General features: G+C 43.3%; 2 protein-coding genes across 6 annotated transcripts in view; both read right to left on the bottom strand.

The window, feature by feature from the left end:
* AGO3 (argonaute RISC catalytic component 3) overlaps positions 1-3,462 on the bottom strand; it is a 123,114-nt gene extending 119,652 nt beyond the window's left edge. For both annotated transcript variants that reach the window (XM_086716454.1, XM_086716455.1), the window contains exon 1: positions 3,322-3,462. In XM_086716454.1, the coding sequence (XP_086572580.1) occupies positions 3,322-3,340 (19 nt within the window). In that variant the 5' untranslated portion in view covers positions 3,341-3,462. The remainder of the gene's footprint in view (positions 1-3,321) is intronic.
* Positions 3,463-8,619: 5,157 nt separating this feature from the next.
* Positions 8,620-25,359, bottom strand: part of AGO1 (argonaute RISC component 1) — a 37,327-nt gene continuing 20,587 nt past the window's right edge. For 2 of the 4 annotated variants that reach the window (XM_086716451.1, XM_086716453.1), the window contains 7 exons: positions 19,669-19,828; positions 19,367-19,487; positions 18,137-18,331; positions 16,080-16,214; positions 15,393-15,494; positions 14,865-15,064; positions 8,620-14,630 (listed from right to left, as the gene is read on the bottom strand). In XM_086716451.1, the coding sequence (XP_086572577.1) occupies positions 14,522-14,630; positions 14,865-15,064; positions 15,393-15,494; positions 16,080-16,214; positions 18,137-18,331; positions 19,367-19,487; positions 19,669-19,828 (1,022 nt within the window). In that variant the 3' untranslated portion in view covers positions 8,620-14,521. The remainder of the gene's footprint in view (positions 14,631-14,864; positions 15,065-15,392; positions 15,495-16,079; positions 16,215-18,136; positions 18,332-19,366; positions 19,488-19,668; positions 19,829-25,359) is intronic. The other 2 variants (XM_086716452.1, XM_025912108.2) reach the window with 1 other exon arrangement.

Raw genomic sequence — 25,359 nt, 5'->3', positions numbered from 1 at the left:
TTAAAGAAATGTAGAGGCTTAAGACTACTATGCAGATCCAAACATGAATTTAAGAGTATCATTAAGATGGTCTAGTCACCCCTTGTATAAAACAACTACCAAACATGTCAAATCACTTTGCCTATCATTAATTTAAAGTAACAGTGTTTTTCTTCCATTGCCACTAAGTACATTTCCTTCTACCCTAAACAGTAGTCTGACTTTACCTAAAAATACAGACTAGAGTATTAATGTCCTAAAAATTGCTACTCATGAGAACTCATATCTCCATGTACATTTCTGCTTCTATTCACACTTGATTTGGAATTAAAACATATGCTTTTAGGGGTGCTTGGCTGACTCAGTAGAGCACACGACTCTGGATCTCGGGGTTGTAAATTCAAGCCCCGCGTTGGGTACAGAGATTACTTTTTTAAAAAAACCTTTGTAAATAAAAACAAAATGTATACTTTTAGTCCAAATGTAACTAAACCATAAAAAACAGGGTTCCATCGGAAGTACCTCTAGGAAAAAATGCAAAACTACTGTTATAGCTAAAAACCCAACTGTGCCACCTTTTCGGGTTAAATCAAAGTTCACATAGTACTAAATCAGTACATTGTACAGGACACCCTTAAAAGTCGCTTTAAGTATTACATACAAAAAGGAAGAACAAATATTAACTTTGAGTGAGAAACAATTATATAGTATTTGTATCCTAAGTCTTCCAATGTAAATTTTAAGTTTTCTATGTATCTACCTAACAACTAGCATTTAAAATATCCTGTCATAGGGGCGCCTGGGTGGCTCAGTCGGTTGAGCGTCCGACTTTGGCTCAGGTCACGATCTCGCAGTCCTCGAGTTCGAGCCCCGCGTTGGGCTCTGGGCTGACAGCTCAGAGCCTGGAGCCTGCTTCGGATTCTGTGTCTCCCTCTCTCTCTGCCCCTCCCCTGTTCATGCTCTGTCTCTGTCTCAAAAATAAATAAATGTTTAAAAAATAAAAAAATAAAATATCCTGTCGTAATTCCTAAGAATCTCCACACACACACACAAAACTTTGAAAAAAAATTGGTACGAAGATCCAACATTGACTCAACAGACTATCAGAGAGCATTTATGTCCAAAAAAAATTGTTTAAGTAATCTCTACACCCAAGGTGGGTCTCAAACTCTCGACCCAGAGATCAAGAGTCACATGCTCTACTGACTGAGCCACCGAGGCTCACCTGTATTAAAAAACTTTAAACCAAAATACATACTTGTCTAATTCTTTTTTTTTTTTATTTCTCCTTTTAAAGATTTTAAAGTAATCTCCACACCCATGGTGGGGCTCTCCCTCACAACTCTGAGATCAAGAATCGCACACTCCACTGAACCAGCCAGGCACCCCTCTCTATACCCGTCCAATTCTGGATTTAAAACTTCGTTGCACATTTTGCCCAACTGTGCTTTCAACTTCACATGCAGCATAACAATTACATCTAAGTCTCAGGAAGAATGAAAATTTTGTTTTTGGTGATGACAACCTTGAGACAGACTATATTTTAACTTCATTATTACAGTTAATCATGTATAAACATCCCTGAAGAACAACCTTTTGAGTTTCAAGATAGCTAAGATGAGATAGACATTATCTAACTCTACCTCCCCAGATGTGAAGACAATTTAACGGGTATAAATTTCAGCAATGACACATGCAAAAAGATGTAAAACTTATCTATAGCTCAAGAATTCATAGGAGCATTTACTGAATCGTACCTGGCTAGTTGGACCAGTCGGCTAGAAGGTTGGACTTCAGAAATGTTTTCTAAGATATTGTCCACACCCTGAGCCATAATTTTGTATGAAAAACCCAAAGGACAAAAGAAGTTTAAAAAAAACCCTGAACTATCTTTTAAAATATTAGGACAATCAATAAAGTGTTTAACTTTCACGTTTTGTTTTCCAGGCGTGACGAAAGGACAGTTATGTAAAAGTTATCTATAGCCCGAGATCATCATATTCACTAAACAGTCCAGTAGAAAATTAAAAAATTAAAAAGGCAGGACACAGTTTCAGAAATACACAAACCAACGATTAACAAATAAAAGTCTAAAACTCTTCACAATCTACAAAGCTTCCCTTTTTAAGAAAATATGAAGATTACAGAAAAAGCATGCGAAAGAGAAATGGGAGAAACCGATTACAGAAAATTTCATACAGTGAAACTTGTAATAAGCCCCTCTCCTCATCCCACCTCTACAAATCCTAAGTGCTGTTTGCATCTACTGACAATTCTACTTCTTAACCTAATCATACAAACCCTTTGTTATCATTATGTCACTGGTGTCCTTATATTTAAGTTTTTCTTATGTCCAAGCACTTCCCAAACTGGCAAAATGAGATGTGAACTTCAGGGACCTACGGTCCCATGAGTAACATGACGCCCCCTCCCACCAATATTTTGAAAATTAACTTGCAAATTTGTTACTGTCTGAATAAAGCACACTTTCAAATTTAACATATTAAGTATTACCCTTTGGAAAGCAAACGGTTATGTAACACCTACTTTATGCCTCTCAATTAATTACTTTAGAACCATAAAGAAAGCTTTTTCTTTTTTCAAGGTAAGTAAGTACTGCCCATGCTGCAATTTTCCTTAAAGACTGCAGTTTTCCCAAGGAGAGAAAAGAATTTTAATTCTAAATTGCCAAGAATATAATATCCGTTTTCCTAGGGAATGAGGAATGAGAAAAATATATTGTCAGCAATTTTAAGATCCACCTCCTCACGTAAGCTGTAATCTGGGCCGATATGACATTTCCGAAATCCTCAGTAACTACATACCATGCGGCCGCAAATATCAGAAGAGAAATCGGGGATGGATGAAATGCCATCCTGCATTTGACGCTGTAGTAATACCTATTTCAAACTTAACACTCCTCCGTTATCTCCATGTAGCTTCACAACTACCTTAAGAGGTAAGAGAGCTGACCGCCCAGCGCCTCCATGGGACACACAACCCGGTTAAAGGACGCGCACGCCGTTACACCTTCAATTGGAATAACAAAAAAAGACAAGCCCTTCTAGACTCCAGAAAAAAAAAAAAAAAAAAAGAGTAATACCGCCTGGAGATACCCAAACTTCAATCCTTTAAGCAGTGCCCCCTCCCCGCAGTTTCGCCTACTCAGTGGCCCCGGGGAACTGCGGCGGGGCTGCGGGGCTGCGGGGGAGGGGCCGCGCGGGGGGCGGGGGAGAGCCGCCGGGCCCGCGCACACTTCTCGCACCTGGGCAGGGGCGGAGGGGAGCGACGATGCTCTGGGGACACCCCTACCCACCAGGCCAGCAGCTCGGACTCGCTCACCTGCGGAGCCGATTTCCATTCATGGAGCTGGGGGGAGTGCTTCGAGCGAGAAGGGCGCCCACCACTGGGGGCAAGGAGGCAGCGCAGGGGGCGACGAGGCGCGACAGGCACCCTCGTTCGGCCCCGAGGCGAGGTGGTGATGGCTTCTCCTCAGCTACCGCACTCCGAAAGCTCTCGTCAGGAAGAGCCGCCGTGGGGAGGCAGCGTGCGACTAGGCGAGAGGAAGGAGAAGCGTGAATCGAGGAGAGGAGAACCCCGTGCGGAACTTGCGTCGCCCGCGGCCGCTTACGCTCCCACTGCCCCTCCACGACTGCGGCGCCGCCGCCGACCTCCCCGGGGGCCGCCCCCGGAAGCCCGCTGGCGTCAGTTCCGCTGCCCGGACTCGCCCGACGTCCAAGCCTCGCCTCTCCGCCCCAAGCCGTGCGGGCGCGACGTCGGTGCGGGCGCGGCCGGCGCGGAGGAAGCGGGGGAGGTGTCAGGGAGCCGGCGCCGAGTCTGGGCGGGGCGTGGGGCACGCGCGACGGGCGGGCGGGCCCTCCCACGGTCTTCAGCAGTACCGTACCGGCCGGAGACAACTCGGAGGGGCTGGACTCCTAGCACCACCCTAGTGCTGGGCCGTGCCGGCTGAAGGCGACAACGCTGAGGGGGTAGCTTACCTGGGGAGGAGCCTACCTGGAGCGTGGCCGGTCTGAGGAGCAAAGCCCGGACCTGCAGCTGAGAGTGACTAGGGCAGAGCACGTCTAGGGCAGAGCCACCCTCCTTAAGGAGCCCCTCCCGCCACGCCCAGCCTGGGCGGCACCACGCGCCTCCTCCTCAGCAGGCGGTCAAGTGACCACCATAATTGATCACTCCAAGTCCGTGGGTTGCTTTGACGACCATTTTGGGGGGGGGGGGGGGTGCAATTTAGCTTGGGAAAAGAGGATTGAGAGGACATTACACAACGTATCGGATAATTTTTCCTTGTTTGAAACGCTTTAATAGCGTCTCATCACGCTGAGATCACGCTTTCCCGGTGCCAAAACGCACCGCGTAAATGGGCCCTTCCTTTCTCCTCAAGCAAGACTTTTCCTCATCACTATGCTACAGCTATACTGATCTGCTAATTCCCACAACAGGCAAAGCGCTTCCCTTTCCGACCTGGCGCCCCTCTTCCCTTGGCCAGGAACAGAGCCTCTCCTTTTTCTTCACACTCACCTTTTCTTCCCTCTCCAGCCCCGCGATGCTTCTTTTTATACCTCAACCTAAGACTTATTTCAGAGAGGTCTTTTCCGGATCACCGATCTATGATGGGGGCCCGTTTTTCTATCACAGCATTTCCTTAATAATCCTCCCAATCTGTAATTTGTTTTGCTTACTAGTTTGTGTGCCCCCTCCCGCACTAGTTTGTGAGCTTTGTAAGATTACGATGGCCAGCACACTCGCTAGGAAATAGTCCTTCATATGTTGCCTTAATGAGAGGTGATAACTATTTAAGGCTGAAGAATGATTCCTGATTTTTGCCTATATCCCAAACATCAGTAGGAACATCATTTAGACTTTTAAAAATCAAAGTACTTTTGCTTTTTAAAGCTTGAAACAAAGAGGAAAAGGAGAAAAAATATCCTATCTTCAGTGCCACCCTCCCCCCCCCCCCCCATCACTTAAGTCACTGTGGGACTTTGCATCAATCACTAAGCCTCTGGGCTTGTTTTCTTATCTGAGAAATGGAGAGAAATATACCTTATATAATGGTTAATGAAGTTAGGGAATGTATATAAAGCAGAGAAAATCCTCCCTAACTACATGCTAGTGAATAAAAAAAGTTTACTATAATTAACATTTGAAAGCACTTATTACATGCACCTATTACAATAAACATTTCATAAATGGATGGGATTCAAACCCACCTCTGACTTCAATTCTGCCTTTCTTCTTCAAACCATTAACCCTTTTACAGAAAATTTCCATTTCAAAATATTAAATGTCACCAAATGAAACACTGTATCCTAAATTTTCAATACCTGACTACACAGAATCCAAGTCAGTAGCAGCACCCCAACAGGGTAAATACCAACTCTTGTGCAAGGTTCTATCACACCCTCAACTTCCCATTCTGGAACTGTTTCCAGACTAAGTGACTAAGTGACTGCAGGCTTCACTGTCATCTCCCAGAACAGACATGGTTATGGTGATGAGCACTTGAGGGGCAGGCACTGTCTTCTTTGTTGACATTGATGAGGCAGGATTTGGACCTCCTAATTCAGTCCAATTTAATGTCAATAAAGCCTTCCCATCTGCTTCTGCTATTCAGGGACTTCACCACCTCTTTAGAGTGAGCCCATGTAAAAGGTTCATGAATTGTAATATCAAGTAGGAAGGCAAGAGGTCCAATAATTCCGCCAAAAGCAAGCTGTAAGAGGCTCTCCCCTGACCACATGCATACCCTATTTTTGGATAACCTCATTCCCAAATGAGTTGGCCCTTAAGGCCATAGAGCAGGGTCTTTGTGTATTTAACTGTCATAGCCCCAGTGCCTAGTGCTTAGCCTATGTGCCCCAATGCCTGGCACATAGCTACATTCCATAAATATTTGTGGGACGGATGGATGAATGAATGGGCTTCAAGAATGGGGCTCAGGCTAAAAATCTGTCCTTATCCCTTGTGGCACTGCTTGCTTTCAGAAGGGAGAACTATAAAATACTACAGGCATTTAAGGAACACGGAAATCCATGCCCTCTGAAAGTTGCATTCCTAGGCTTCCTGTACTAGATAAACATCACTGGATGATCCTCAACTTGACTCAAGTTCAGAAATATTCTCCTGGACCATCAGTTTTTGTTTTTCTTTCTTTGAGACCATCAGTTTTTATACAGCAGAGAGAAAGCTATTTTGTACTGCAGGAGGACACAGTATAAAACATATTGGCCTTTGGGACAGAGCTGAGACTAAGGCCCACTGCTACTATATATGATTCCAAGAAAGTCACTCTCTCTGAACCTCACATTCCTCATCTCTAAAAGCCAGAGCACCTAGGCAGACACTGCTGAATGCCTACCCAGGAGTCCTTATCCCCTTCTTTCTTGCATAGCAGTCAAAACTTGTCTTTCTAATCCACATGACTCAGAGGATAACTCCTAATCTAAGCCACTCATGATAGATGATCTCATTTGCTTTGCCAGTGGCAGGAGTGGGAAGATGACCCATTTCTAGTGAATTAGACAGGCCAGATCTGCTGGGGCTTCCAAGGATTGCCTTATTTGCACTTCCTTCCTGGAATTACAGTAGCCACTTTGGGACACTGAGGTGAACTAGTATGCAGATAAACCAACACAGAATAGCAGAGGAAAGTGATTGTAAGAATCTGGTTTGTTGGTATTATCACCGAGCGACTGAATTAGCCAATCTTGGAGCCATATTAAATCAAGACTTCTTTGTAGTAAGTTTCTTATTTAAGCCAATATAGTTGGGGGTTTGTTATGTGCAATTGAATGTGATAATGTTATGTGATAAACTACTTCACATGAATGCCGTGAAGATACATAACAACATACTGTACAAAACACCTAGTCAAATACTTCAAAGTACCCAAGCACCTCCTCCTTTTCAGGTCGTGTCCATTAACAAGCCATAGGCCTTTTCCAAAAACATGGCCGGGAACTCCCAGTCTCTTCTAAGAGGAAAGTTCCTCGCCTTCAGAAGGTGGGGAAGAGGGACAGAGGGCTCCCTAGCAAGGTCCCAGTTGGCTTCCTTGTCCCAAAAAGACATTGCCAAGAGGATAGTGCTGAAGCTTCTGCAGTCTAGAACAAAGGGACAGTCTGTTCCTACAGGGTAAACCACAATGGTCTAAAAAAACCTTGAAATGGTATCCTGGGGAAGGCAGTTGTGGTGCTAAGTGGGGAACTTTTAAATGTACCTCATCCCCAGCAAGTCCACTTTCCCAGTTCCTCCTTGATAGTTTAAAGGAATGCTTCTGTCATGCTCTGCGGCTTCTAAGCTTGCCACATTTCCTCAGCCTATAGCCAGAGGAACAAACTGGCTTGAAAGCTAGAAACAAATAGGTGAGCTATCTGCTACAAGTTAATGCTACTTTCCATTCAAGCAGTACAGGCAGCAGTCTGGGGATGGCCCAGGCTCAGAACTTGAAACCAGTCCCCTCTTTGCACTACATAACTCTTTCATTTAGCCACCAAACCCTAATTGCCAGGAGATTTTGGGTTTTGCTAAGCCAAGAGATACCCAACAAATAGCCTCATTTTGTTACAAGGCACTTCCTAGATAAGAATGTGCTACAGTGTATGTTGCCAATTGCCAGGGCAAAGGAAAGGCTGCTCAACCAATACTAAAGAGGGATGTCCAGGGATGTTAGGACAAGCTTTAACTCAAAAAAAAAAAAAAAAAAAAGCTTGAGCTCCAGGACCAAACAAATTAGGCCTTTGGTTCCCACTGTCTTTTTCTCTTGAGTAAGCAACCAAGAGGCAAATTCTGAAATCTTTGAACATCCATTTCTAAAACTGAAATTTGTCACAAAAATGTGTCATAATGATCATCCTCCCACTTACTCTGCTAAATACTTTATTTCTGCTTCATTGAGGGGCATAGATTTACTTTAAGTTTTATTTTAACTGGGACAACGCTCCATGTTCCAATTTCCTCAAGTTTGATCAACCTCACTAACCCTCGTTGCTGAAAAGGAGCTGGGTACGGTCGGCTTGCTCTCAAGGGAATCTGACAGGTGGTAGACACAGGTTAGCTTTGCAATTTGAAGTCACAACACTTGGCCTCCAGAGGAATGTTAGGCCCATTTATGTACACACTAGCTGCCACTGAAAATTTCTCACTGGGCCTTGTGCCAGAATCCATCTCTGAGCCATCTTCCCCCATTACACAGAAATAACAGTGCTCTAGCACTACCAGGGAGGAATGCCAGAACTTACATGCTTGACAACTGTACCATCAGCTTGAGGTACAAAACCAAAGAATCACCAAGTTGGGACGAGAGTAAGAAAGATGATGGTAATCTGGTTAAGTTTCTGCTTACCTGAAGAGTCAGGAATGCTGAGTCCATCCTGTGCACTCAATATCACTTCTTGACTCCCCCCTCTGTACTCACAAACCAAAAATTTCTACATCATTTCAATTCTATCCACAAATATTGATCCCTAGATATATATTCTATGGCCTTGAGATGACAAAAAAATGAACAGAATGTAGTTTCTGCTCCTAAGAGTTCATAGGCTCTGGAGAAAGCAAGTCATGAAAATAAATAGAGCAAGCTGCTAAGTGCTATCGAGTGCACTGGAACACCATCTATGACACTGGTTAGGAACAAAATTAGGTTTGTTTATTTTATTCTTTTACAAGTAACTCCTGAGGACAGGAGGAAGCTGGAGGTGGAAGTGGTGGTTGTGATGAACAACTCGAAGTCCTAGACTTAGCTTTATTTAAATTAGGTTTTTCCAATGCTCATTTTCAAGAAATACTGAATGACCATATAGTTATAAGATCCCAAAGAAGATGGCGTGGAGGATGGTAAACTGAGTAGAAAAAAAATACCTCCTCCTCACTGCAGCAGTTCATGTTGTTGATTACGCCCTTCTTGGATCCTATTCCATTCTCTTTTTTCTCCTACCTCATTAAGTAAAAAATATACAAGGTATCTACTAGTGATTTGACTGTCTTCTTAGGTTCAGCTTCCTGTCTTCATCCTTTAAATTGTGTTTCCAGAACTGGATACTATGTTTTTCTCGCTCTTTTTCTAAGCTATTTTGTTTATTCCTATGGCTTTACCTACCATATATAGGAGTATGAATCCCATTATCTACAACTACAGTTTTATAGTCTTCCCTGAGCACCAAAATATAAGTGTTTACTGGAAACCTTAAAATTGTTGCCTCATGGGAACCTCCAAACTCCGTCTATACAAGGCTAACTGTCTTCACAAAATTCACCACCTTCCGTCTAGTCTCCCTTCTCCCCTAACCAAGCTCTCTTCTTGGTTAGAAGAATGTCCCGATATACTCATTGCTCAAGCAGAAACCTGAGCATTAGTGTCTATTCCTCTTTCACCGTCTATTGAGTCCTATTAATTCTTTCTGAGTGTCTCTCAAAAATCTTCCCTTTCCTATCTTCACTGGTGTATAGCCTTATAGCCTTGTTTCAGTCCTTCATCATTTCTCTCCTGTACCAGGGAACCATTTGGCCACTCACACCCACCCACCACCACCAAACTTTAAGCTCCTTAAGAAGAGAGACATGGTTTTCCTCCTTTTTGAATTATGTTTGCCATCTCCCCTAACAACACCGCTGGACACAGTGCTTTACATGGTTTGTTGAATGAAGAATAAATGGAGGCCTTGTGACGTATGATTACATACAATCTGCAGTTTCAATACTCTGGTGTTTTTTATCCATTTTCCTCTAGAAGTAATGGTTCTGCTCTTATAACAATCTATTGCTCTAACCTAAAATCTATCACATATAATTAATCCCAACAGTTTGCTTTGCTAATGGGGGTGGGGGAAAAGAGAGAGAGAGACCGCACTTTAGAAATAGAAGCCACTGTTGTCTTTATAAAACACAGAATTGTGCTGCTGCTGTTGCTTGCTTTAGAAGGAACTGTACATTACAGCTGCTGGGATAATTTTACAATGGACTGGACAAGGTACAGCTCAAAGCAGGACACAAACACAAGTCTCAAAGGGAAACAAATGCAAACAAGTACACAGCTGTGGGGCTTCAGGGACATTTCCCCATCCATGCTGGACTTGAGAGGGATAAAAAGTTTAGAAACTAAAGTGAAACCCAGAGTAGTCACACATGCCCACCAGATGGCTGCTAAGTGCAACATCACACACCAATCAGGTTGGACTGTGCACAGGAAAGTCATTTCATTATTCCTTATTGCTACTACACCAGGGGACTCAGTGCATTCGACACATTGTCTTTACTTGCACAATCCTTGGAGAGTTTCCTATTTTCCTTTTTAAAGAAGGAACTTTGCCCTCCCCACCTTATTCTGTTTTGTTTTGAGCCCATTACCTCCACTCCCTTTCTTAGGCTCCCAAACAGCAGCCGGAGGTTCTAAGTCAGTAGGAATAGAGTAAGGGGAGAGCACCAACCTAGCCTCTCTCCCTGCCCAGGGAGAAGGCAAGTCCTAATAAAAGGGGGGGGGGGGGGGGGAGGGAAGAGAAAACCAGAGAATCCCTTCTCCCCAATCTGCTTAGAAGGCTAAATAGGAAAGAGTGCCCTGCATATCCCTGCCATGATCAGACTTTAAGAAGGAAGGCATCCCAGCTACCATCCTAGATTGGCCTAGGCGCAGTAAATATAAAAAATAACTTCCCCCAATGTAGTTTCCAAAACTGCATTTTGGCTAGTTTGAGAGGACTTTCCACCCTGAAAGGGAAGGAACTTTCCATTCTTCTTTGTTACACATGATGCCAGGTTTAAAACACTGCCTCGCCAGCCTTGTAGACAGATAACCCATGGGCCAGCTAAGACGTCAAAATGTCCCCTTGGCTGCCCATCCTGAGTGTCAGCCTCATTTACTGAATTCTGGACAAAAAAAGAAAAAAGAAAAACACCCCAAACTATCCAAGAACATTGTTGTTGAGCCAAACAGGAGGCCACAGAGGAGCTATCTAGTACATGGGAACCAGGAGCTTTTTAGGGAGGTTTCACGCTTTTAGATACTTTCTTCTTCAACATTATTCTAAGCCTAAGTTCCCAAGAACAACAACAGCTCCAGGCTTATCCTGAGTTCAGCAGTAGCACCTCAACCCCCAATGGGTCAGACTGGACTAGAAAAATGATCAACGAACAGTGCTCTTTCCCATCTTTTATCCAAATTCTCTCCATTCTCTTCCCATCACTCTCTTCTTCCCCTATGTCCATCCCCCTAACCCTCCAACCCTGGAAACCAAGTAGCTCAACTCTAGGATGTCTTCAGAAAAGGGAGGTCCCATGTAGAGAGAAATGGAACCAGATCCAGAAAAAGCAATGAGAGAAACCTACTCCAAGGAGTGGACACGTGTGGAAGTTATCAGAAGCCCCCTGATTTCATGCCAGGTAGGCATGCCTGCTGAGTAACTTTGATGGCAGTCCAGCCCAGAGAGGACATTACTGGGCTTGGGGAACAGATTCTTGGTCGTCTGTAGCCAAGAAGCTAAGCCTGACTGTGCTAGCTAACAGTGGGATTATCGTAGCCATGCAGAGAATTCATCATCACATAGGCAGGCAGGCCAGCAAACAAGCTTAGTGAATTGAAAAAGGGAAAAGGATCCCAAGGAAAGAGAAAAGTAGAAAAGAGAGGCAAAAGAGTAAAACGAAGGGAGCAAGAGACCTGTCCAAGAGGATGAGGCTGGGGTCCCCCAACACTTCCTCAGAGCACAAGTAAGAAGCACCACTTAAACCAAATCCAAGAAAGCCAAAGCTTGTTGCTAACACCACTTCTCAATCTGCATGCACCATCTTTCAAACAAGAATAATCATCAAGGTCAAAGTATTTTTCAAGTCTCAAAGATTAAAAAAAAAAAAAAAAATTCAGAGCAAGAGGTTATTTTCTTGCCATCGCCCAAATTGCTTCTCTTGCTTTTTTATTTCTTGAACAGCATGTGCAATGCCAAAGGGCTAAAAATGCATTGCAAGCCCCAGCTCAAAACCCAAATGGAGAGAGTGAGGCAAAGAGAGAAAAAGGAGAGAACATAAACTTGTTGCTGAGAGTAGGTGGCTACCACCAGCTCCCTATGGATATTTGCAAATGCTGGTGAATGACTGGACCCTCCAGGAACAGTGCCCTGATCCCAGCCCCAAAATGCACCCAAGAAGAGAACATGCAGAGCCCACTGTCCCAAGAGAGCTCCCCTCCCCAAAGGGTGACTGAACACGAAGTAGACAGTATATGAAGGCGATGGACAGGGCAGATGGAGTGTTGGCATCACTCTCTTTAGGCACTTGTGTAAGGAATGTAGGCTCTCCAGTGAGCTGCCTCCTCCCAGAGCCCTCCATTCTGTTCTTCAGCTGGGCTGTGCCCATGGGGCATCCCATACTGTAGCCAGTAGGAAAGAAGTAAAGGAGGAGTTACTCAACAGTCCTGATGCCTTCTCCATAATCAATGTTTGTGCTACGTTTTGTGAAGTTGCTGAACAAAGTAGCCAACCAGAACAGAACCTGGGATAGACTGTTTTGCATAGCAAATCTGGGTCTGTACAAGGGCTGCTGGGGAAGGGAAATGGTAGCTCTAAGCGCACAGGCCTGGATCCAGACCAGCCTCCAAGCCTGAGCTAGGTCTAAAGTGTCATGGCTTCATCACCAGATTGGGGTAAACCCAAACTCAGGCTCCTTAAAGAGGAACTTCCACACTGAAGCTGCAACTCCTCATCCCAAGCAGTGGGACAGGAAAAAATTAACAGTTAAGGAAAGAGGGGGCCTTGCCTCAAGGCCAGTAGGCACCAAGCTAGAAACCCCCTACTTTTCCAGTTCTGCAAGACAGCCAAACCCAACCTCTATCCAGGGAGACAAAAAACAAAAAACAAAACAAAACAAAGGCCCACGCCACCCACTCACATGCCCTAGTGGGAAACCGGGAAAAATTCATTTGTGTAAACAGAAGCAATAGGGAGCAGCAAAATCCCCCAGCCTGTCCACAGGACACACTGGAATCTGTGATGACCCAAAGTGTCAGAGGACCAGAGAAAGGAAAGATGCAACTTGCAGGAAAGAGTGCAGGGCAGTGCAGAAGAGGGAGCCTATAGCAAGAAAAAGATATTATCTGCACAGGGGAAGGATGGAGCCTGAGCCCCACCTTAGGGAGATAACCATCCCCTACCTAGCCAGGCCAAAGAACAAGTCAGGTACATAGTTCCTTCTGATGGCTCAATGTTTCTGGGATGTAAACTTATTGGGCATGGGAGGGATTTCCAGATTTTGGCAATAGACTCAAGTTATGGTATAAAAATAACATTTAGTTTTTTGCTCTTTTTTTCTTATTTTAGACCTAAAGATCATTTGTTATAAGACACCCCAGTTGAGAAATATTGAAACATAAGCAACTTGACCATCAGGGGAAAAAAGAAGCCAAGAGTGAGAAATGCTATGAAAGTAACTCCAGATCCAGGCAGGTGGGGAAACCGGGGGGACAGGAAGAACAGGAGGTGTAAATGGAAAGGCCAGGGGCCAGTCATCTCAGCAGCTCCAAGACTTGTCATGTCTGAAAGTGCAAATGTCAATGGATTTTAACCATCTTGAGGTTGTGGTCTTTTTAAAAGCTTAATGAATATGGAAGTCAATTCCTTCGAATGCAAAATAGCTGGCGCTCTGGTTGGAGGCTTGTTGGGTTAGGGGTATTTCTTCCCCACCTACCTCCTCTCCCACCCCCACCCTATCCCCCCCAAAGAAAGGTACAAAAGGTTGCAGTTCTGCAGCATTACCGTTACAGGGAAGGCACTGGTTACCCACCAGTAGGCGGAAGGAAGACAGGGTCGTGTCACTTCAGAGCTAAGTGCCATAGTGCCTTAAGTCTTACTAGGGGCTGGATGTCTGTCAGGGAGGAGGTGTAAGGTGGGGTAGAAAAAGTGGAGAGAAAGGAATAATGGAAAGGGGGTGGCAGCTGGGGGAGGAGCAACCAAAACCATTAGCATTAAAAATCTTCCTACAAACTGGATTTTCAACCCATTAAAACATCTAGTATTCTAAAATATTGATCTGGGTCTGGTTTCGTTTTTCCTCTTAAACAAATCTAGACCTTTTCTGATTAAGGCTCCTAAAAAATCCTTCCCTCCTCCCACCCACTTTTTTAAGCCCCTCACTCTCCCATCTAAAGTATCAAACCCAAACCTACCAGCTTTTGTCCGCGGGGCTGCAGAGCCGACCTTACCAAGCTGTCAGGCATGAGTCTTTAGCACTGTGAGTCACAAGAGACACCTGTGTGTATGGCGGGCACCAGTGCTGCCCCTCTTGGTCCAGTGGGGTCAGGGCCAGATGTGACAAGATGGGTGAGGGGTGGGGGTCATGAGGTGGACATCAGAAATTTCTGGCTGGTGGTCTGGCTTACTGGCCCTGTCCCCCACCCTTTCGCCCCCTTCGTAGAAAGAAGGAAACAAGGCCTTCTGAGCTCCTCCCTACCCTCCCTCCTCCTCCTCCTCGCTTCCTCTGGATTTGGGCGGCACAGCTCTTGGGGCTTGGAAAGCTTTCTTCTATCCAGTGAGGTAACAGCGTTCTGCCTTCAAGCGAAGTACATGGTGCGCAGAGTATCCTGGTGAACCTGCACGGCTTTGGCCAGGGCCTGGGGGTCCCGCCCATTGCTCTGCCCCGATATGTGGCTCCCCTCTCCACTGAAAAGCAAAAATGAAACAAGTCCTTCCTGGTGCACTGAGCTACTGCTAATCCATTCCCCCAGGTACCAATTCCCATACCACCTTATGAGAAAACCCCAACCCAGATCTGGGCAGAAGAGCCCAAGGACGTCAAATTGTACAATATTCGTTTCCTTCTGCCCAAGGAATGTTGAGAGGGTCTGGTACCCGAGGCTGAAGCAAATGGGAAGCCAGCTTGATCCCAGGCCTCACCTGTCATGCTCCTTGTCCACTAGGTGGTATCGTGCCCGGAAAGCCACCAGTCGGGCATAGTAGGCAGGTGCTGGGATAGAGACGGAGCGTGTGCATCGTACATAAGTGTGGCACAGCTGGTATGTCAAGATCTGGAGCTCGTCCGCTGTGAAACGGTTGTCATCCCAAAGGACATAGTAATGGGATGGTCGGCTGGTACCCTGGGAAGATAGGAAGGTGAGGGGCCCCAGACTGGGCAGAGGGGAGAGCCAATGCTAAGGAACAGGATCACTGTTACAAGTGTAGTTGGGTTGGAAGATCCACTCAGGAATAGGCAGACACAAAGCCACCTATGTCATAAAATACCCTTGTTATGGGCAACCTGCCTAAGACATTCAAAACGTACTTCTGTTCAAGTATGCTAAAGGCTTATTAAGAGAATAATCCTGTTCTGAATGCCACTCAGTGATGACTGATATATTCTACAGGCAGTGGGAACAATCAATTCATCTTTGACCCACTGGAAACCCCAGGACATAGCCCGACTACCTGGATGCCTGCGTGGCTGCAAAGATAGAAGTCAAACTCAAATGGGTGGGTGATGTTGGTGTCCACAGTTGTCCCAGCTGGGATGTTACCACTCTTCCCAATCTGTACAGAGAAAAGACAACCAAGATCCCAAGATCTGCTTGGCCCTAAGAAGGGTTCTGACTCAATCCTACTCTGATTCCACCAAAATCTCTGTTCCCAGAGGGTACTAGATCTTAAAATAATGGACTTCTCCTGTCACACAGACCTGTGGTTAAGTGCTGGTTTCACCATTTATAAGCTGTGTGATCTCAGCAAGTCATTTAACTTTTCTGAGGTTAAACTCCAGCTAATAATGGTACCTAACTCACAGGGCTGCTGTGAGGAAGACACCTTTGTGCAATGTCTGGCATATAGGACAAGTTCAATGAATGGTAGTTCCCTTTCCTTTCTCTGGGAGCTGGTCTATATAGGGTCTATAAGCCAGAAAGCTAGAAAGAGGAAGAGAAAGTATAAGGGAAGGAGGGGAGAAAGAGAGAAAAAAGGGAAGAAAGTGGCAGAGGAAGGACACGAGCCCTAGGGGGAAAGGGCCAGGCAGGATAGACAGACCAAGGACTAAATCCCCAGATTTATCTCAAGGCCTTCTTCCACATTAAGAGAAGGGAGACAGGACAAAGGTATGGATGGTTTCCTCAATTTCTCACTCACTCGCTCATTCTTGTCAGCACAAAAAAGGCGGGTGTGATGGCGTTTCTGCACCACAATATAAGTGATCCCAGGCTGGTAGTCCTTTTCCAGTTTGATGCAGGCATCACGAATGGCCAGGAGCTCATAGTGGAGGATCTAGGCACAGGGTAAGGAGAGAGACAAAGAGACATACAGCTCCTCTTAAGTCACATTTTTCTGAACTAAGTGGTTGCCATTTGTAATATGGCTTTTTGCTCAGCTTCCCTTTATAAGCTAACACCCAACCATTAGTAAGGACAGCCTCTTCCTGCCAAAATCAGCCTTATCCTCAGTTCACCTGATATGCTGCTATAAAGCCTTGGCTGGGAGGCTTGGTATCAGCAGAGAATACTCACCTGGTTCCTATGCATAAAGAGACCTAATGTCAAGACACAGAAACAAAGTACACAAACATCACTATAATCACAATGCCCAAAGTAAGGTAAATTTCAGGTTTAGAAGGATAAAAGGAATTCCCCTGTGAGCTCCAAGAACGGAGCTGAGACCATCAGAGAAGAGCAGACACACAGTTCAGGAATTGGTACAGATGTAGTAGATGAATTCAGTCCTACAAAGAAGAAAATGGACTAGCTAAAGAAGGTAAACAACCATATGCAATAGTTGCCTTGTGGCCTTAGATGTCAGATATAGGGGGTCAAAACTATATGGCAGAAATGGATACAATGGAAATCAATTAGAAATAGGTTTAAACCCAAGCTTTATCTGGCTGTATTCCTGTGAGCAAGCTACTTAACTCTTCTAAGTCTCATTTTCTCCACATCTACTAAAGTTACTAGTAAGATCAGCCTCACAAAACCATTGCAAAGCGTAAAACAGATTAACTAAGTAAAAGCATAGAAAACCTAGTAGGGGGCACCTGGGTGGCTAAGTTGGTTAAGCATCCGACTTCAGCTCAGGTCATGATCCCATCCGTGGTTCTTGAGTTCGAGCCCCACATCGGGCTCCATGCTGACAGTGCAGAGCCTACTTGGGATTCTCTCTCTTTCTGCCCTTCCCCGACTTGCATGCACTCTCTCTCTGTCTCAAAATAAATAAACTTAGGGGAAAAAAAGCTTTAAAAAAAGAAAATCTAGTAGGGGCTTCATAACTGCTGATTGCTTTACTAAGCAGTTTGAATTTTAACCCAAGGCTAGGTGAAGCCACTAGATGTTCCTGAACAGAGAAATGATAGGAAAAATTTGTCTGCTATTTTAGGGAACACTGGATGACTTAGAGAAAATTGAGCATAATAGTTAAGAGCATAGACTCTGGAATCAAGGACCAATTTGTCTGAATTCCAGTTCCATCACTGTTTAGCTTGGCTGACATTGAAGAAATTATTTAACATTTCCGAGCCTCAAGTTTCATCTGTCAAATGGGATAATAATTATTCTTATTTCATAGAATTATTCTAGACATTAAACAGAACACATATGAAGTGCTTACTACAATTCATAGTATGTAAGTGGTACCCAATAAATGACAGTTGTATTACTATTAAACGGTAGTCAAGGAGACCAGTTCATTATACTACTCTAAACAAGAGAATATGAAGGCTTGACAGGGAGAAATAGAAGGAACATTATGAAGGTCAACAGCAGTGGTTGTCAAAGTGTGGCCTCTAGACCAGCAGCATCGCCTACCTAGGAATTTGTCAGAACTACAAATTCTAGGAACCATCCTAGACTCACTGAATAGGAAATTCTTAGAGCCCTGCAAACTACTGCAACAAGCCCTTCAGGTGATCTTCACGCATGCTAAAGTTCTGAGAACTACCAGTCTAAAGAATCAGACTTCAACATGAACCAACTAGTATACAGGCACTGAGGGTCTTCTGTTAAAAGAAAGGTCTATAGATGCTTGTACATACCACCTCTCAGTTGTGATCTCTGCTCCCAAGCCTATTGCCAATAAGCAAAGCTCTCAAAGAAGTAGCCCCTCCTGATGCCAATAGCCTAAAAAACACACCAGTACTCTCTGCACCCATTAGGCCCTCTGGCCCCAACATGAAGGTTTTCACCACCTACTTTGGACCCTACCTGGGGGAGCTGGCCTTCAGGGACCCCATCTCGATAGAAGATAATGCGGGTAGGCTTGAAACGGGTGGACTTGTAGAACTGGATGAGCAGCTCACGCACCATGTAGGATAAGTCTTCAATGATCTCTTGCCGGGGTCGCTGCACCCGCACAGTAGCACAGTAACGGCTGGGGTGGGCGTCCATACTGCCTACCACCTAACAATCAAAGAGGCAGGATCAGCTCCCAGAACCTCCACTCTCCCAATACTGTCAGGACATAGATTTGGAGAAATGTTCTTAGCAAAAAAAAAAAAAAAACAAAAAAAAACAAAACTATGCAATCAAATTGTAGGTTTTGGATTCAATGAGTCCTGATTTCAATCTCCATCTGATCTTTTTCCTCCTCTCGAATGGAGATAAGAATGCTACCTGCTTACAGTGTTACTGTGGTACATATAAAACACCTTGCATAGAACCCACAGTAAGTACTTGATTAGTTCAGTTCTTACCCCTTGCAGGGGAGCATGTGAAGGCACTACTAGCTCAAAGAGTGGCCTCAATGAGCCATAAGTTTGTCCTTTTCTCAATTCAAGTGTGAATCTACCCAGGAACTGTGGTGAAGAGTGTTCTTGCAGGAGGTACAAACAATATCATTTTCAAAGTGGGTAGGGGCCAGAGCCTAGGATGGATGACCACAAGGAAAACAACGATAAGCACATTATAGGATTTCCCTGCATTTACTGAGATTATCCCAATCTGCCTAGAGAAACTTGAGAGTTGAGGAAAGAGAAGTGGGAAGGTAAGCCTGATCCCTCTAGCAATTTGTAATTCCCTGCTCCAGGGACAGGGAGCAAAGAAGTCGGGAGAGGGACTAGAAAACCATCTAATCTATTAGATGGATCAGGGGTAGGGATGGGAAAGAGGAAAGGACAATCCCAGCAACTAAGTAACCACCTTAAAAAGGATCTCAGAGAAGAGACATGGTCTTTCCCATATCCCCAAAGTGGGCATGGAGAGAGAGAGAAATTTGAACACAGAGCAAGAGTGATGTAGACTAGGCAAAGTCTCTGGCCACCACCTACACTCCCACTGCTTTCTCTGAAAAACAGATACCATACAGAGTTAGTTTTATGAAGATACCAAGGGAGTGGTTAATGGGGATGATCAGCTGAAAAAAAGTTCTTCTGAAGGGTCAAGCATAAGAGCTGAGGGAAGGAGATTATATGTAGTCTTCAGAGCTAAGATGAGAACCTTAAGAAGAAGCTGGAGAGTATCACTCACTGCTGTGATAGAAGGTTTTTTCCCATCCCCTGCTGGGGGGTGTGTAACATCTGCTCCCAGGAATATCACTGGCTGTTGAAAGACGGCAGAGCTAAACAAAGAAGAGAAAACAAACAGTGAGGAGTTGAGTCTTCTCCTGGCACCATCTAGCACTCATTTTGGTCACCTCTCCTTTGTGTCTGATTGATTCTCCCTGGCCAGGGTCCTATCTCTTTGTCAGTCCCCACCATGATACCTTGCTTGGCAAGGCAAGTGGGCAATAGAGTTCATACCGCTGGTGTGGGACTAGGATGTTGTTAATGCCACCAAGTTTGACATTGATCTTCAGGCAGAGGTTGGACAGGGTCTGAGGCGAGGTCTTGACCACATTCTTCACTTGCACACACTGTGTAGCCATTCCCAAGAGTGTATCTCCAACACGTTTCACTTCAGCTATGAGCAGGGAGAGAAGTGATTAGTGCATTCAACAAATATTTACTGAATGCTGATTAGATGTCAGGCAGTATATGAGGTGGTAGGAACACAATGATAACCAGAAACACATAGGGTCACTAATCAGAGGTTACTTTCTAGTGACTCATCTTAAGTCATGAAAAGTAAAATGATCAATGCTACAACAGAAAACTTCATGAAGCTATGAGAGCATTTAATAGCAGGCAATAACCCAGTCAGGAAAGGATTAAGTAAGTAATGATTGAAATGAAACCTAAAGATAGAAAAGGACTTAGAAGAGAGGCAGAGTGGGGCACCTGGGTGGCTCAGTTGGTTAAGTGTCCGACTTCAGCACAGATCATGATCTCGTGGTTTGAGCCCTATGTCAGGCTCTGTGCTGACAGCTTGGAGCTTGAAGCCTGCTTTGGATTCTATGTCTCCCTCTCTCTCTGCCCCTCCCCACTAGCACTCTGTCTCTCTCTCTCTCTCAAAAATGAACATTAAAAATTAAAAACAAAAAACAAAAAGAGAGAGAGGCAGAGTTGGGAGAGAACATTCCAGGCAGAGGCAACATCATCCAAAAATTCACTCTAAGAGATATGTTTGAGAAATTGAAAGGCCAACGAAACTAAAAAGGAGACCAAACGAACCATGGTGTAAGAGAAAGAATGTGGTCATTAGACTGATCTAGCAAGAAATGAGGGTAGCGTGTACTAAGACAGTTGCTTAGATGGAAAGAAACCGATTTCAAGAGATATTTAAGGGACTCAGTGATGATATATGTGAGCAAGGAAAAAGAATTTTTATGGACAACTTCAAGTTTCTAGCTTTTGTAATAATTTTGAGATAGTTTGAGTTTGAAGTGCTTTTGGTCATCCCAGTGGTATCAACTAGACAAATGAGAATAATAGTTGAAAGCTCAACAGTCTGAAAGGAGATGCAAATTTGTCAGCTGTTCAGGTACAGGCAGTAATTGAAGGCATGATCTTGATGCGATCATCAAGGAAGAGAACAGATGAAAAGAGGGCTTAGACCTGAATCTTGAGGAACTCTCAATATTTGCAGAACGTTTAAGAAGATGAGTCTGCAAAGGAGAAGCATACAGAGAACTAGGAGGAACACAGTGTTGTATCATGAATGCCAAGGGGAGAGAGTATTTCAAAAAGGAGCAAGTGTTCAACAAAGTCAATGCTACTAAAGATCAAGTAAAATAAGGACCAGAAACGTCCTTTGGATTGACATTGGTAATGCATAAAGGCAAAAACTATTTAGGTGTTACAAAGTACCAAGGAGGAGATGTGGGACCAATGAAGGATTTAGCGTGTTTTCAATGAGAGAGACTGAGCATGTTTAAAAAGCTAAAATGATCATTTACTGTTAAGAGAGATGGAGTAGGTAGTGGCAAACCAGTGCTTCTGCAGAGAACATTCAGAAAAGCCAGACAAAATACAGAAAACCTCTTCTGAAGGCAGCAGAGAGGTGCTCAGACAAGAAGTGAAGGGCAAAAACTCCAGAGAGGAACAGAATCTCACCAAGGTGAGCTGTCTTCTGCAACTGCTTTTACCCTGGGTACATTTGCTGATTCTAGGTATGGACAGGAGGCTGAGATTCTAGGCTTTGCACCAGCAGAGGAACCACTGCCAAGAGATGAAGAAAGCAAGAGTTTCTGAAGGAGATAGACCAGTTCTATATGTGAAAAGTTAAAATCATATATATATATATATATATATATATATATATATATATATATATAATACATATTATATAATATTCATATATATATATAATTTTTTTAAAGAAAACATAGACCATTATTTTATGATCTTGGGATTTCTTAAACAGAATGCAGAAAGTACTAGCCATAAAGAAAAAATATTACACAAATTGAACTACATTAAAATTTTAAATTTCTGTTCAACAAAAGACTCCATTAAGAAAACAAAAAGACAAGCCACAAAGCACAGAAGATATGTATAATACACAAACGTATTAAGTACAGGAATTATAAAGAACATCTATTAATCAGTAAGAAAAAAGTAGTTAAGGCAAAGAAAAAAAAGGGAAAGACTTGAGCAGGCACTTTACAAAAGAGGCTACTGAAATAGCCAATAGACATATAAAAAGATATCCAACTTTATCAATCATCAGAGAAATCAAATTAAGAGCACAACACAATTATTATGGAATACCACAAAAACGGCTAAAATGAAAGAGAGAATACCAATTTGGGTAAGGATATAAAATATCTAGAAGTCTCATACACTGCTGGTTTAAGTGTAAAGCGTACACTTCCCTCTTCGAGTGCTTGGGTGGCTCAGCTGGCTGAGCGTCTGACTCTTGATTTTGGCTCAGGTCATGATCTCATGGTTGTGGGATCAAGCCCCATGTCTTTCTGCACTGGGCAAAAAGCCTGCTTAGGATTCTGTCTCTCTCCCTCTGCCCCTCCTCTGCTTGTGCACTCTCAAAAAAAAAAAATTAAATTAAAAAAAAAATATATATATATATATATAAATCCCTCCTAGATACACACCCAATCGAAATGGGTATATATGTTCAAAGGATATGTACAAGAATGTTCACTGAGGCATTATTTATAATAGTAAAAACTGGAAACAATGCAAATATGTCCACTGACAGTAGAATGGATAAATACATGTAAACTGTATTTTACTCAATATGATGGAAAAACTGCAACAAACTACAACTAAACAAACATGTTGAATCTCACAAACATAATAGTGAGTAAAAGCCAGACACCAAAAAGTACATAATAAACAATTCATTTATATAAAGTTCAAAGACTGTCAAAACTAATCCATGATATTAGAAGCCAGAAAAGCGATTACCACTAATGGGGAGTTGTAGTGACCAGCAGCCTGAGGTTGTAGTAATGTTTTATTTCCCAAACTGGGTACTGGTTACCCTGGTGTTACATTTTGTAAAAATTCAGTGAACTGAACTCTTAAGATTTCTATATGTATACTACAATAAAAAGTTTACGTTTAAAAAAAAGGCAATAGTATCAATTTAGTGGAAAGTATGGAGTTGAAAATGCTAAGGACAGGTTGAGATACAGTACCAGATCAGAACGGGGCAAATGTCACACTGTCCTTCTATATTCTTAGGGCAGCCACAATGCAACTGACCTTGCTTTGGCCTCCAGGGAGGGAAGGTAGGGGTCTTTAGAAGAATCTAACTGCTCTTCTCATCTGCTGGCTTAATTCCTAGACAATTGGCTAAGTTGTCCAAGTGGTATAATCAAGAAACAGTATGTAAGTAGAAGAAGCCCAAAATCCTAATCAAGGCTGAGACTGGACAGAGGTATAACATTACTGAGCCCAGGGTGGGGAAAATTCTCTGAGTAAGCACTGACCTCCCCAAGCATGCTATACTACATTATACTACTTTCCAAGCAAAACAAATACTGGATTCTCCCCTTTGCTGGAGGGAACCAGAAATGTGGATAATTACTCAAGGCAGTTCTCCTAAAAAGTATCCTTATTTTGCATCCAAGGGCCATCAATTTAAGGTCCAAGAGAGACTTGGATTGAAGATCAACCAACTTCACTACATAAGCAATTATTAAGTATCATGTCAATGGAAGGTTCCACCTTATATGTGCAGAGGAAAGAAGGTTTCAGAGCAAAATAAGATCTACCCTATGCTCAAAATAATATCAAGGTAGGTAGTAACTGATCAGCAGCCTGATACAATTTCCAGAAAGATTTATCCTCTAAGTAGGATAAGAGATGGCTTCCGGGAATAAGTATATTTATTAATAAGTTTATTTTTGTGAGGAAGAGTGAGAGAGACAGAGAGACAGAGAGAGCATGCACACGTGGGGAAAGGGGCAGAGAGAGAGGGAGACACAGAATCCAAAGCAGGCTTCAGGCTCTAAGCTGTCAGCGCAGAGCCTGATGTGGGGCTTCAACCCACAACCGTGAAATCATGACCTAAGCCGAGGTCAGATGCTTAACCAACTGAGCCGCCCAGGTGCCCCTGGAATAAATACATTTAAACTGGGACTTGAAGGATAGAGAGAATTTTAAGGGCAACATGGGGAATAAGAAGAGTACTTAGATATTTTAGACAAAGGCAAATGAGGTAAGCAAAACCAGAGAATAGAAAGCACAGGCAAGAAATGAGCATCTACAGTATCTACAGTGTGCTAAGCACTGTTAAACATGTTGCTTTCTTTTATCGTTTATTTTTGAGAGAGAGAGAGAGAGCGAGAGAGAGCGAGAGAGAGCGTGCACGCACAAGCAGGGGAGGAGAAGACAGAGTATCCAAAGCAGTTTCTGCACTGTTAGCACAGAGTCCGACCAGGGACTTGAACCCACAACTGTTGAGATCATGACCTGAGCTGAAATCAAGAGTCGGACACTTAACCAATTGAGCCATACATGCTGCTTTTTATATAATTAATTCATGAGGCTCAGAAAGGTTAGGTAATTTGCCTATATCAGTAAACTGGCATCACCAGGATTAAAATCTATTTCAAATTCTAATTCCAGAAAAGGTGATCATTCCAGTATGTGTGGCAAAGGGAACAATACAAGATAAAGCTGAAAAGTTAAACATAGATCAGGACCCTGAAAAATTTTTATTTTGTGAATTTGAGCCAATGAAGGTTTTTTTTTAGGAGTAGAGTCACAAAAGGTATCATCAAGTAATCTATTCAAGAAAGACTTAAGAAGAGGGGCACATGGGTGGCTAAGTCAGTTAAGTGCCCAACTTCGGCTCAGGTCACAATCTCACAGTTTGTGGGTTCAAGCCCCGCATGAGGCTCTGTACTTACAGCTAGGATCCTGGAGCCTGCTTCGTATTCTGTGTCTCCCCCTCTCTCTGCCCCTACTTGTGCTCTCTTTCTCTCTCTGCTCCTACCCCACTTGTGCTCCTTCTCAAAGATAAATAAACAAACATTTAAATGAAAAAAGAAAAAGGAGAAATGTTAAAATTAAGTTGAAAAGTATGGGTGGAGACCAGAGAATGTATCTTAAAACTGTAAAAAAGAGCACTGGAGATGAAGCAACGAGAAGACAGACTGCCTCCAGAATTTGGATAAAGGTACTCAGAAGCAATTATGATGCCAAACACAGAAGAAGTAAAGATAAGAGCTTACTAATAAAGGCAGGAGAAGATACTAAAGACATGGTCCACCAAAACACATTACAAGAGCAGACAATATATCCATTTTATTCACCAACGCATTTAGGACCTAGCACAGTATTTCTCACACATAGTAGGTAATCAATAAATTCCTATAGAAGGGAAAAAGGTCAAAAGCAACAAATGAGAGACAGAGGTAAAGGACTGGATCAAGATTTTAATAATACATGATAGCATATAATAATAGGTGATGATTTAAGCAACTGAAATAAATGAAAATTTCACTAGAATGTAAAGACAGAGAAGGCAGGATACGGAAATCTGGAAAATACCAGGCATATCTGGTAATGACAAAAGTAATTCGAGAGAGACAGGAGAAAATATCAGAAGTCAAGAGAAGTGAGAAAGGTCACAGATGGCTT

Source organism: Puma concolor, chromosome C1 (genome assembly GCF_028749965.1).
Source record: "Puma concolor isolate L17-30 chromosome C1, mPumCon1.1.hap2, whole genome shotgun sequence".
Lineage (NCBI taxonomy): Eukaryota > Metazoa > Chordata > Mammalia > Carnivora > Felidae > Puma > Puma concolor.
This window is presented reverse-complemented; position numbering and strand designations above follow the sequence as displayed.